At 43.3% G+C, this 14,151-nt stretch overlaps 1 protein-coding gene across 1 annotated transcript in view; it reads right to left on the bottom strand.

Moving 5' to 3' along the window:
* The window catches only part of lrmp (lymphoid-restricted membrane protein), a gene marked incomplete at its 5' end in the record, with an annotated part of 126,931 nt that extends 113,592 nt beyond the window's left edge, over window positions 1–13,339 (bottom strand). Inside the window, 2 exon segments of the mRNA XM_084338439.1 lie at window positions 1,151–1,261; window positions 12,592–13,339. Coding sequence (XP_084194565.1) covers window positions 1,151–1,261; window positions 12,592–13,339 — 859 coding nt within the window.
* Window positions 13,340–14,151: the final 812 nt, after the last annotated feature.

The following is a 14,151-nucleotide window of genomic DNA, read 5'->3' as shown; positions in this document are numbered from 1 at the left end:
GCTAGCACGGCACTCTGTGAGAATTCGTTTTCTACCCTCAAGAACATCTTTACAGAACATCGCCTTAGTATGCTTCATCAACGCAAGGCCAATTTAATTCAGTTGGCATTTGAGAAGGACTTGAGTTCAGGAATGAGTGGAGGGGCAGTGTTTTAAGAAGATTTCACTCTGTCCCCAAACGCCGCTTGCCGCTCTACTAATGATGGTGAAGGAATGTGGAGGAATTTTGTTTGCTTTTTTATGCACCTTATTTTTGTCAGTTCAGTTTGTCAGTGAATTCAGAAGTGTTGAATAAATGGAGACTTTTCAAAGATATAGAATAGAATAGAATAGAAATGTATTACCCTGAGGGAAATTTGACACTGCAAATCACTCAACATTAAACATTTAGACAGAACAAGTCACGAATAAGAATAACAAAACAAATGGCCTAAGAATAGAATAAAATGAAATAGAATAAAAATAGAATAAAAGATACAGTAAATAAATACAGTAAAAATATACTGAAGTCTACAGTAGGTGTAATATTGCACAGTGCTGTTTAAAAAGTAAGAGTCCAGGAAGATGGTAACTGTCACTCTGTGCTCAGTGATGCAGTGAGGCACAGTGATATTGTATAGTCTGATGGCTGTCGGAATGAAGGACTTCCTGTGCCGTTCAGTGCTGCATTTAGGTAGTGTGAGCCTATAACAATACATGCTCCTCCTGTCAGCCAAGTCTGTGTATAGTGGGTGGGAGGGGTTTTCCCTGATGGCCTGGAGCTTAGCAAGGTTCCTCCTCTCCGCCACCCTCGCTAGGGCGTCCAGCTCCACCCCAACCACGCTACTGGCCTTCCTGACCATCTTATCCAGCCTGTCTGTGTCCCCTGCTCTCAGTCCGCTGCCCCAGCAGGTCTGTTATATATATCCGTTCAGTCTGTTTTTGTATAAGTGAATGTTCTTAAGATAGAGAAATTTGATTTTTCAATTGCCTCTCTGCTGTTTAGTTCAGCACCATGGGCAGCGCCAAGCAAGCCACAGCACCGTTGTCCCAGCTGAAACGTATAAAAGGGAACCTGTGTTGAAAAACCATTGTGCCCCCCCGAGAAAATTTTATGCCCCCCCACTAATTTGTTTCTGCAGCCTGGTCTGTGTGTGTGTGTGTAGTGTACCTCTGCGCTGGGTGTCACAGGCGTGAAAGATGGTGTCCAGCAGATCCTCCTCGCAGATTAGACTAACCTCGGCCATAATCTCCTTCCTGAACTCTGAGGACAGCGCTGATCCTACACACACACACACACACACACACACACACACACACGCACACACACACACACACGTTAAAGTTAGATAAGGATCAAGCGCATGATACAGTAGGTTTTCCTCTAGGCCTAGCACCGAGTAGAAGATTAGGAAAAACAAAAAAAAACACAGCTCAAAACCAGCATTATACTCCTTTACTCATGAAGTGTGATGATAGATGTCTGAAGTTACTTTACTCATGAAGTGTGATGATAGATGTCTGAAGTTACTTTACTCATGAAGTGTGATGATAGATGTCTGAAGTTACTTTACTCATGAAGTGTGATGATAGATGTCTGAAGTTTCTTTATTCATGAAGTGTGAAGATAGATGTCTGAAGTTTCTTTATTCATGAAGTGTGAAGATAGATGTCTGAAGTTTCTTTATTCATGAAGTGTGAAGATAGATGTCTGAAGTTTCTTTATTCATGAAGTGTGAAGATAGATGTCTGAAGTTTCTTTATTCATGAAGTGTGATGATAGACGTCTGAAGTTCCTTTACTCATGAAGTGTGAAGATAGATGTCTGAAGTTTCTTTACTCATGAAGTGTGAAGATAGATGTCTGAAGTTTCTTTACTCATGAAGTGTGATGATAGATGTCTGAAGGTCCTTTACTCATGAAGTGTGATGATAGATGTCTGAAGGTCCTTTACTCATGAAGTGTGAAGATAGATGTCTGAAGTTTCTTTACTCATGAAGTGTGAAGATAGATGTCTGAAGTTTCTTTACTCATGAAGTGTGAAGATAGATGTCTGAAGTTTCTTTACTCATGAAGTGTGAAGATAGATGTCTGAAGTTTCTTTACTCATGAAGTGTGATGATAGATGTCTGAAGGTCCTTTACTCATGAAGTGTGATGATAGACGTCTGAAGTTCCTTTACTCATGAAGTGTGAAGATAGATGTCTGAAGTTTCTTTACTCATGAAGTGTGAAGATAGATGTCTGAAGTTTCTTTACTCATGAAGTGTGATGATAGATGTCTGAAGGTCCTTTACTCATGAAGTGTGATGATAGATGTCTGAAGGTCCTTTACTCATGAAGTGTGAAGATAGATGTCTGAAGTTTCTTTACTCATGAAGTGTGAAGATAGATGTCTGAAGTTTCTTTACTCATGAAGTGTGAAGATAGATGTCTGAAGTTTCTTTACTCATGAAGTGTGAAGATAGATGTCTGAAGTTTCTTTACTCATGAAGTGTGATGATAGATGTCTGAAGGTCCTTTACTCATGAAGTGTGATGATAGACGTCTGAAGTTCCTTTACTCATGAAGTGTGAAGATAGATGTCTGAAGTTTCTTTACTCATGAAGTGTGAAGATAGATGTCTGAAGTTTCTTTACTCATGAAGTGTGATGATAGATGTCTGAAGGTCCTTTACTCATGAAGTGTGATGATAGATGTCTGAAGGTCCTTTACTCATGAAGTGTGATGATAGATGTCTGAAGTTTCTTTACTCATGAAGTGTGATGATAGATGTCTGAAGGTCCTTTACTCATGAAGTGTGATGATAGATGTCTGAAGGTCCTTTACTCATGAAGTGTGATGATAGACGTCTGAAGTTCCTTTACTCATGAAGTGTGATGATAGACGTCTGAAGTTACTTTACTCATGAAGTGTGATGATAGATGTCTGAAGTTCCTTTACTCATGAAGTGTGATGATAGATGTCTGAAGTTCCTTTACTCATGAAGTGTGATGATAGATGTCTGAAGTTCCTTTATTCATGAAGTGTGATGATAGATGTCTGAAGTTCCTTTACTCATGAAGTGTGATGATAGATGTCTGAAGTTCCTTTACTCATGAAGTGTGATGATAGATGTCTGAAGTTCCTTTACTCATTAAGTGTGATGATAGATGTCTGAAGTTCCTTTACTCATTAAGTGTGATGATAGATGTCTGAAGTTCCTTTACTCATGAAGTGTGATGATAGATGTCTGAAGGTCCTTTACTCATGAAGTGTGAAGATAGATGTCTGAAGTTCCTTTACTCATGAAGTGTGATGATAGATGTCTGAAGCTCCTTTACTCATGAAGTGTGATGATAGACGTCTGAAGCTCCTTTACTCATGAAGTGTGATGATAGATGTCTGAAGCTCCTTTACTCATGAAGTGTGATGATAGACGTCTGAAGCTCCTTTACTCATGAAGTGTGATGATAGATGTCTGAAGCTCCTTTACTCATGAAGTGTGATGATAGACGTCTGAAGCTCCTTTACTCATGAAGTGTGATGATAGATGTCTGAAGCTCCTTTACTCATGAAGTGTGATGATAGATGTCTGAAGTTACTTTACTCATGAAGTGTGATGATAGACGTCTGAAGCTCCTTTACTCATGAAGTGTGATGATAGATGTCTGAAGCTCCTTTACTCATGAAGTGTGATGATAGATGTCTGAAGTTCCTTTACTCATGAAGTGTGATGATAGACGTCTGAAGTTCCTTTACTCATGAAGTGTGATGATAGATGTATGAAGCTCCTTTACTCATGAAGTGTGATGATAGATGTCTGAAGTTCCTTTACTCATGAAGTGTGATGATAGACGTCTGAAGTTCCTTTACTCATGAAGTGTGATGATAGATGTATGAAGTTCCTTTATACAACGGCATGCACATTTCTCGATTCTGATTGGCTGAAACAGTCAAGTTACACGTGGGTATTTCTAATAATAACCCCACACTCTTGGTCCCAGGACCCGCCCACAACCGAATTACTATCACTCCGCCGTGCGAGTTTTTAGAAATGCAAGCAAGATGGCGGACAGTAAACGTTACGAAAGGATATGGTGATAGGGTCATAAAGACTAAATGGAAAACGATTCTGTCACGGCGAATGTCTTAGTTGCTTAAACAATGTTGGATGATGTAATTGATGAGTCATGAGAATTGATTGATTGATTGATTAATTGCAAAAAAAATTAAAAAAATTATTTGTACCTACTTTCTATAGAAGCAGCCTTGTTTCCAACTGGTTAAGTTTAGGCCCTCTTTCGAAGTTGGTTAAGGTTAGAGTTAGGGATGCCCTGATCACGTTTTTTGCCACCGATACCGATCACCGATCGTCGTGAGCCATATCGGCCGATACCGATACCGATCGTTTTTGATAAAATTTTTTTTTTAATTATTTTATATACATTTTTTATTTTTATTTTTTTATAAAATATACATATTATATAATTAGACTTGTACTTGTATTATCTGCGAGACATCGCCACCACGCAACAAGCTCCACTGTCTGTGTGTACTCGAGTAGCCTCCAGCTACGGCCAGGATTCTCCGGAGCTGCAGCTGGACCCTATACTCGAGTAGCCTCCAGCTACGGCCAGGATTCTCCAGAGCTGCAGCTGGACCCTATTGATCACATTCAACAACATGCCCTCAGCTCGAATACGCATCGAATCAGTGTTATAAGACATTGATATCAGGAGCTATCTGTAGCTACTGCTAGCCGGCTATATAACGTTAATACAACGCCTCAGTGAACTATTTAGTTCAATGGGACATTTCGTTTTGAACAGTGAACTAACGTCAGCTAACGTGAGCTAACGGAGGTATCAACATGCACTACTAGACTTACTGGAGCATTTGTTGATATCAGGAGCCATCAGTAGCTAGCCGGCTAGATACCGTTCGGTTAGACAATGCCTCATCATGTATTAAACTAAAAGTGAATAGTTGACTGGGTCATTTTGTAACGGTAGCTAACGTTAGCTCAGGGAGGTCCCATCCCACTAGACTAGACTAGACCCGTGTTTACATGCGTGCGGGAGGGGCTGGAGGAGGAGCAGATGCCGCAGCACTGTGTGCAGCTCCCGGTGTCTGAGACAGAACTCAGCGAGTGAGATCGGTTTTGACGATCGGCGAAAATAAAGCATTATCACCGATCGCATATTTATACTGATTATTGGCCGATAACGATCGGTGGCCGATCGATCGGGGCATCCCTAGTTAGAGTTTGTCTTTAGAGCAGGGCAATAGACCACCAGCCCTGATTCCAAACTCTAACCTTAACCAACTTCGAAAGAGGGCCTAAACTTAACCAGTTGGAAACAGCAAATTTTATTACTGTCCGCCTGGTTTCCAACTGGTTAAGTTTAGGCCCTCTTTCGAAGTTGGTTATGGTTAGAGTTTGTCTTTATACAACGGCATGCAAATTTCTCGATTCTGATTGGCTGAAACAGTCAACTTACACGTGGGTATTTTTCATAACCCAACGCTCTTGGTCCCAGGACCCGCCCACAACCGCATTACTATCAATGCGCCGTTCGTGGTTTTAGGGATGAAAGCAAGATGGCGGACAAGCTGGACAGGAAACATTACGAAAGGATAATGGTGATAGGGTCATAAAGACTAAATGAAAAACGATCTGTCACGGCGAATGTCTTAGTTGCTTAAACAATGTTGGATGATGTAATTGATCATGATGGGTCATGAGTCATTGTGGAACAAAATAAAAATCGCACGAATTGATTGATTGCATTTTTTTTTTTTTTTTACCTACTTTCTATAGAAGCAGCCTTGTTTCCAACTGGTTAAGTTTAGGCCCTCTTTCGAAGTTGGTTAAGGTTAAAGTTTGTCTTTAGAGCAGGGCGATAAACCATCAGCCCTGATTCCAAACTCTAACCAACTTCGAAAGAGGGCCTAATCAATCAATCAATTCAATAACCCACGCTCACTTAAAACAGTGCACCTCCCAGCTGCTTCTATAGAAAGAAAGGTTTAAAGAAAAATCTTATAGGGCAAAGAAAACTTTTTTTTATTTGTTTTACCTACTTTCTATAGAAGCATCTAAGAATGAAGTTCTATAGAAAGTAGGTTAAAAACTAAAGAAAAGTTGGATGTGTTAGTTTGCTGGATGTCTAGTAGAAAGACAGTTGGATGTCTTAGTTTGTTGGATGCCTAGTTGAAAGACAGTTAGATGTGTTAGTTTGTTGGATGTCCTACTGAGAACAGTTGGATGTCTTAGTTTGTTGGATGCCTAGTTGAAAGACAGTTGGATGTGTTAGTTTGTTGGATGTCCTACTGAGAACAGTTGGATGCACTTCCGAGCTGCTTCCACATGGAGGCAACTTCTCTTTTTTTTGGGAACTACTTTTTCTGGCGGATGTTTTTTTCAATAAATCTTCAATTAATGTGTGTTTATTGTATAGCAATATAGCAATAAGGTTGGATGAATGTGCCAGTTGTATAAAAGCCATTACACCACACGCAGTCGTGGGTTGTGACAATTAGACCATGCCTTCTAACGACCACCCCTAGGCATGGTCTAATTGTCACAACCCACTCCTGCACGTGATGTAATGCTTAATTACTCATCAAGTGTGATGATAGATGTCTGAAGTTCCTCTGGTCCTTTTACAGGAACATGGGCCCTGAGATAGAGGTGATTTTGGCTCCATGGACTGATGTTCTCCAGAAAGATGGGAACATCTACAGATCTATATTGTCCAGACTGATGGGAACATCTACAGATCTATATTCTCCAGACGGATGGATTACATCTACAGATCTATATTCTCCAGACTGATGGGGAAATCTACAGATCTATATTCTCCAGACGGATGGATTACATCTACAGATCTATATTCTCCAGACTGATGGGGAAATCTACAGATCTATATTCTCCAGACTGATGAATTACATCTACAGATCTATATTCTCCAGACTGATGAATTACATCTACAGATCTATATTCTCCAGACTGATGAATTACATCTACAGATCTATATTCTCCAGACTGATGAATTACATCTACAGATCTATATTCTCCAGACTGATGGGAACATCTGATGGGAACTGAATAAATTCTTAGCAACTGATGATTTTTATGGCAATAAAGCATTAATTATTTTAAAGTGGGCAAGTGTACACCATCAGGACAAGCTCTGATATACTTCAACTTCAAATTACTTTATTTTCCTTTCGGAACTTCATTTGTGCAAATACAAACATACAGTCACATTACATAGACCCTATATAAAAAAATTGTTAAAACTACAATAAAAAGACCACTATATAAAAAAAACACCAACTACATTAAAACTACAGTACTTAAAGCATGATATATTAAAAACCATGTGGAGCAGTTCTGTATGTATATAAATAATAAATAATGGTAGTACAGGTACATAGTATATGTCCATCAGGTGGAAGGGAGAGTCTATTTTAAGTAGTCCAAAGTCGTTGGGGGGGGGGGGGGGGGGGGGGGGCAGTCCGGCCTCCACCAGACCTAGGTGTTCAGCAGTCAGATGGAGGTTGGCACGAAGCTACCTACCGTAATTTTCAGACTATGAGCCGCGCCTTTTTTCCCCATTTTTCGACCCTGCGGCTTATACAACGGTGCGGCTAATCTATGGATTTTTTTACAGCTAACGGCCACTAGGGGACCTCCAAGCGAGGCTCCTGCCGCGACAGACAAGCGGAGAAGAAGACGCTGTGAACGGAAGCAGGAGCGAGGCAAGCGGGCCGGCATCAATGCTACAGTAGGCGAACGGCTACTCCAGTCAAGCCACCGTTGCCGACACACTCTTCCTAACAAACGCCCGCTCCATTCGGAACAAGATGGATGAAATCCGCTTGCGACTCACTACTCAAGAGAAACTTAGCAGACTGCTGCTGTATGATTTTCACAGAATCATGGATGGACTCTAGCACACCAGATTCAGCTATCATCACGCTAGCCGGCCGCAGTGTGTACCGAGCTATGGCCGGTCCGCGCCATACTGTATGTTAATAAATGGGAGCTTCCTCAAACAGCCATCTCTTTCCCGACAATCCCCTCTGTGCATGAATCCTTACATATCCTTACATATGGTAATTAAACATTAAAACACCTGCGGCTTATAGTCCAGTGCGGCTTATATATGTACACATCAGTCTGCGGCTGCGGCTTATACTCCGGTGCACCTTATAGTCCGAAGATTACGGTAATCCCCTTTTATTCAGTGATGAAGCTCTGTATCGACGGCCTGAGGGCATTAGTTTGTAATGGGTGTGAAGGGTGTGTGTGTTGTCCTCAACTATTTGGGAGGCCTTTTTAACTGTCCGTTTCTTGTGGATGCTGCCGAGTCCTTCCCAATTATCTTGCCGCTGATCTTAACGACCCTGTCGAGAGGTTTCCGGTTGATGGCACGCATCACTCCAAACCATGATGTGATGTTAAAGGACATTATCGATTCCACAAAGGAGTTGTAGAAAGCCTGCAGGGTTGATGGTCGCACCTGAAGCTTCCTCATCTTCCTGAGGAAGAACAGTCGCTGTTGGCACTTAAGAGTGGATGTTATCTGTGTTGGTCTTGAAGGTGAGCTTGGTGGTGCCAAGATATTTATACTCCTCAACGCGCTCTATTTTCTGGCCATTTATCTCCAGAGCCGGGAGAGTTGTGGGGTCACGCCTGAAGTCCACCAGCAGTTCCTTTGTTTTGCTGGGGTTTATGTCCAGGAAGTTGTTCTTACACCACTCTGCGAACCTGTTCATTTCTCCAATGATGCGGTCATTGGAGTTGGTGGCGTCAACGATGACTGTGTCATCAGAGTATTTGATGAAGAGCATCTCAGGGTCTGAGCCGCTCCAGTCGTCGGTGTACAGAGTGAACAGGACTGGTGAGATGACCGTTCCCTGGGGAGCCCCGGTGCTACTAAGCTATAGGCCAGGGGTCAGCAATTAAGTTTGGCCTCGGGCCACATTTTTTCCAAGCCATTGTATTGGGCGGACCAGAAATAAAAACAATGGCTAATTTAATATCGATATTTTTTTAAATAATTTGACGAGCCAGATATCATTGCTGGCGGGCCAATTTCGCCGCCTATTGCAGACCACTGCTATAGGCTATAATTAGGGATGCCCCGATCACGTTTTTTGCCACCGATACGATCACCGATCGTTGTGAGCCATATCGGCCGATACCGATCTGATACCGATCGTTTTTGATTAAAAGAAATTAAAAAAATATATATAATTTTTTTTATTTTTTTTTATAAAATATATATATTATATAATTAGACTTGTACTTGTATTATCTGCGAGACATCGCCACCACGCAACAAGCTCCACTGTCTGTGTGTACTCTAGTAGCCTCCAGCTACAGCCAGGATTCTCCGGAGCTGCAGCTGGACCTATATTCGAGTAGCCTCGAGCTACGGCCAGGATTCTCCGGCGCTGCACCTGGACCTATTGGTATAACGTTACTTAACTGTGCTCAGCAAGCCCTCAGCTCGTATACGCATTGAATCAGTGTTATAAGACATTGATATCAGGAGCTATCTGTAGCTACTGCTAGCCGGATATATAACGTTAATACAACGCCTCAGTGAATTATTTAGTTCAATGGGACATTTCGTTTTTAACAGTGAACTAACTTGCGCTAACGTGAGCTAACAGCTAACAGCTAACAGGTATCATACCTACCTACTATACTTGCTAGAGCCGGCGTTTGTTGATGTCAGGAGCTATCGGTAGCTGGCCGGCTAGATACCGTTCGGTTAGACAATGCCTCATCATGTATTAAACTTAAAGTGAATAGTTGACTGGGTCATTTTGTAACGGTAGCTAAGCTAACGTTAGCTCAGGGAGATGCCGCCACGCCACGCAGTCCTCCCGTGTCTCACTAGACTAGACCCGTGTTTACATGCGTGCGGGAGGGGCTGGACTCGAGAGCAGACGCCGCACCACCGGTGTCTGAGACAGAACTCAGCGACAGCGAGTGATCGGGTTTGACGATCTGTGAAAATAAAACATTATCACCGATCACCGATCGCATATTTATACTGAATATCAGCCGATAACGATCGGTGGCCGATCGATCGGGGCATCCCTAGCTTAAAAAAAAGCTTAAAATCTCTTTGCTCAGGCATTTCACTGATAGATATCTGCTACCACCTAGTGGCAAGAGGAAACATCAGGGATATCCTGACACAACTTGTATTTAACTGCACTATTCTTACCCTGCCTACTCTTATACACTGCCTATCAAATTAATGTGTCGGTTATTGCACTTTTTACTTCTTACTGATGACTATTTTTAAACTGAATCATTTTAAACTATTTTTATTATTTGCTAGATCCAAATGTGAAACACTGATTATTTGTATTACTGAATAGAGAGCCTATTACAGGGGTGGCCAACCCGCGGCTCGCGAGCCGCATGCGGCTCTTTGCCCGTCAATGTGCGGCTCTTCCATCCATAACAGCTTGGCTGGCCGTCTGCACTGATACAATTGGCTGTATCAGAGGGTGGGAGAAGCTGGCGGGGTGGGTCCGGGTCGTTATAAACAGCGACTCCTACAGTTCGGTCGGGGCGCCTGCTAAGCGCGGATTGGACGTGAGGGGGATAGTGTGGTCCTCCCACACGCTACACCCTCTCAATGAGAATCCGCGCTGCCAGGTGAAAAGAAGCGGTGATTGGCTGGACGTGTGTCGGAGGAAGCACGTGGTAGCCTCCACTCTCCCAGATGATCTGACTGTGGGGGGTAAGTGCGCAGCGATCAGGAAGGGACTGGGAATTGGCATACGACTAACATTGGGATGGGAGAAAAATCGGAGGAAAAATGGAGGGGGAAAAAGACCAATAAAGAAAAAAAAAGAAATACAAAACAATGCATTTTTTTTGAAAAAAACCTAGGTGTTCCATAGACTCACAGGAATTGTGTAAAAGTGCCCAAATAGTGAAAGAAATAGTAAAATAGTTCCCCTTTAACATTTTTTAAATAAACATAATTTTTTTAAATGGCTAAAAGTGATTTTGTAATTTTGCAACAGTGGGTCTCACAGGGTACTTTTAACCCTGTGAGGCCCAAATAAAAAAGACATTAGCAACTTCAGAGGCCAGAGGGTGAGACCTATAAACACATGAAGGGTGCCGTGACTGAAAAAAAAGGTTGAGAAACGCTGGTATATGGTGTGGCTCTTTGTGGTACCACAGTAATTTTTTTGTGGCTCTTAGTCTCTGACTGGTTGGCCACCCCTGGCCTATTAGGATGCTAGATCCTAATGTGAAACACTGATTTGCCATACCTTGCTATGCTCGCTCATGCCTGTATTTTTTATGTCCGTTCTATTTTATAATTTTTTGACTATTTTTAAACGGAATCATTTTAAACTATTTGTGTTTGTGTTACTGAAAACTGTAAGCGGTGAGCCTATTGGGATGCTAGATCCTAATGTGAAACACTGTGATTCTACCTGTATATCTTTTTATGCTCGCTTATGCCTGTATTTTTTACTGTTGTGAAGCACTTTGAACTGCAACCTCTGTATGAAAAGTGCTATACAAATAAAGTTATTATTATTATTCTTTTCTTCTCTGTTCATGCATTAGGCTTAGGGAACAGCCGCACCGTTAGCCTAGCTTAGCGTCATTCACTGGAAGTAGGTGTGCCAGTGTAGCCTAGTTCCCAACAGTCATGAAATACAACTCTAAAACGTTCCTGTATTTACGTTCCTGTATTTACCACATGGAGACATTTTAGTTTCCTGAGCAGATATATACTCTGAACAATTTTTTGCCGATTTCATCACCTCAAAAGCCCTGTTGCTTTTTGAAGAACGGGGCTTTTGAGGCGAGTGGTTCGGCAAAAAATAGTTCAGTATCTGCTTAGAAAACTAAAATGTCAATAGAAAATAGTTATTTCTCCACGTGGTAAATACACAGGTCACAACATGTTTACAGGGACTTTTTAGAGTTGTATTTGGAGTGTATTTCGTGACTGTTGGGAACTAGGCTACACTGGCACACCTACTTCCAGTGAATGCCGCTAAGCTAGGCTAACGGTGCGGCTGTTCCCTAAGCCTAATGCATGCACAGAGAAGAAAGGGGTATGCATCTGCTGGTCTAACTCCAGGGTAGATGGCAAATAAGCTAACGTCCCAAAAAGTTGACCCCAATGACCCCATTAAATGTAATGGATCGGAACGCAGCATCAGCCGATACCCAAAGCCCAGGTATCTGGATTGGGACTGAAAATGTTGGATCGGTGGTCCCTAAATACAACATCTCCTCCTCCCTCCCCACCAGTGGTGCAGTCGTAATATGGGAACTGGTGACACGCCGCACGCGTGCTCCCGCGCACGCGCATACATGTACCCTCAGTTGCGCACAGAACAGATGATTATTATGCATAACAATGGAGATCAAGCAGCCCCCCACCTTCTCGTAGGTTCCTATTATTATGCAAAGTCTAGGTGAGAAGTGCCGGCCGCCGGCCGGGTAGCTTTCTACAACGGCTGGGTACTTATCATTGCGCGCACTTCTGCCCTGAGTGACTACTAATAACACGGCGTGTAACCGGGTGTGTGCACGACTGCACCCCTGCTCCCCACCTACCTCCGTCTCCCATGGACAGCCTCTTGACCACCAGAGCAGGGAACTGCAGCTCACACTCCAGAGGGCTCACAGAGTCCGCCGCCGGGCAGAAGTTGTAGGCGAGGATATCGTGCGTCCGGTTGTTGTCGTTTACGGGAGCGAACAACAGCTGCGGCGGACTGCGGCTCTGCGGCCTCTCGCCCTCCAGGTGCGCGAAATGATGGACTTCCTCTCGCGAGAAAGTAAAGCAAGAAGAAGAAGAGGAAGAAGAGTCCTTGGTCTGAGCCGCGGCTGGCGTGGAGCAAGACCTCTGCCACGTCCTGCCGTGTGCCAGTCCACCGGTACCGGTACCACCACCGCCGCCGCCTCTCTTCTCTGCCCGAGCGCTGCCCATGTTAAAGGTGACGTTGGCCGGCGCAGGGATCCTGGTGGTGGCCGGGGTGGAGAAGTGGGCGGACGGGGTGGTACTAGTGACCGCAGAGGGACTCGAGTGGCTCCTCCAAGCCCTCTGGGGGGTCAGCATCCCCGCGCCGTCCTCTCCCCTCCCCCCGCCCTCTCCGCCACGCACGGCGCGCTTCTTCAGGATGGCCTCCAGGTTGCCCCTGAGGCCGCACTGGGGGCTGTCGTAGCTGCTGGAGGACAGCTTGGGGATCTGGAAGGGCGAGTTGCGCTCCCGGTCACCGCGCCACTGGATGGTCTGCAGCTTGCGGCAGATGCTGTCCACGGGGTTGTGACGATGACGCGATGGCTGTGGGGAGCAGTAGTCCATCATGCTGCTGGAGGGCCGGCTCCCTTCCTGGGGGACAAACGGAGGTCTGGAGGAGAGAGAGGAGACGACGGGAGATTCAAGAGAGTGTCAATCAACTTCACCCCACTATCCTATGGGACATTTAAAACATGATCACAAACCTCCCACCCGCAGTGTGAAACTGTTTTTAATATAAAACATGATCACTAACCTCTCTACCTCAGTGTGTAACGGTGTTTAATATAAAACATGATCACTAACCTCTCTACCTCAGTGTGTAACTGTTTTTAATATAAAACATGATCACTAACCTCTCTACCTCAGTGTGTAACTGTTTTTAATATAAAACATGATCACTAACCTCTCTACCTCAGTGTGTAACTGTGTTTAATATAAAACATGATCACTAACCTCTCTACCTCAGTGTGTAACTGTGTTTAATATAAAACATGATCACTAACCTCCCACCCTCAGTGTGAAACTGTTTTGAATATAAAACATGATCACTAACCTCCCTACCTCAGTATGTAACTGTGTTTAATATAAAACATGATCACTAACCTCCCACCCTCAGTGTGAAACTGTTTTGAATATAAAACATGATCACTAACCTCCCTACCTCAGTATGTAACTGTTTTTAATATAAAACATGATCACTAACCTCCCTACCTCAGTGTGTAACTGTTTTAATATAAAACATGATCACTAACCTCTCTACCTCAGTGTGTAACTGTTTTTAATATAAAACATGATCACTAACCTCTCTACCTCAGTATGTAACTGTTTTTAATATAAAACATGCTCACTAACCTCCCTACCTCAGTATGTAACTG

The sequence above is a fragment of the Notolepis coatsorum genome (genome assembly GCF_963971535.1).
Source record: "Notolepis coatsorum genome assembly, contig: SUPER_15_unloc_1, whole genome shotgun sequence".
In the NCBI taxonomy this organism is placed as follows: Eukaryota; Metazoa; Chordata; class Actinopteri; order Aulopiformes; family Paralepididae; genus Notolepis; species Notolepis coatsorum.
Note: the sequence above shows the minus strand (reverse complement) of the source record. Positions and strands in the feature narration are given on the sequence as shown.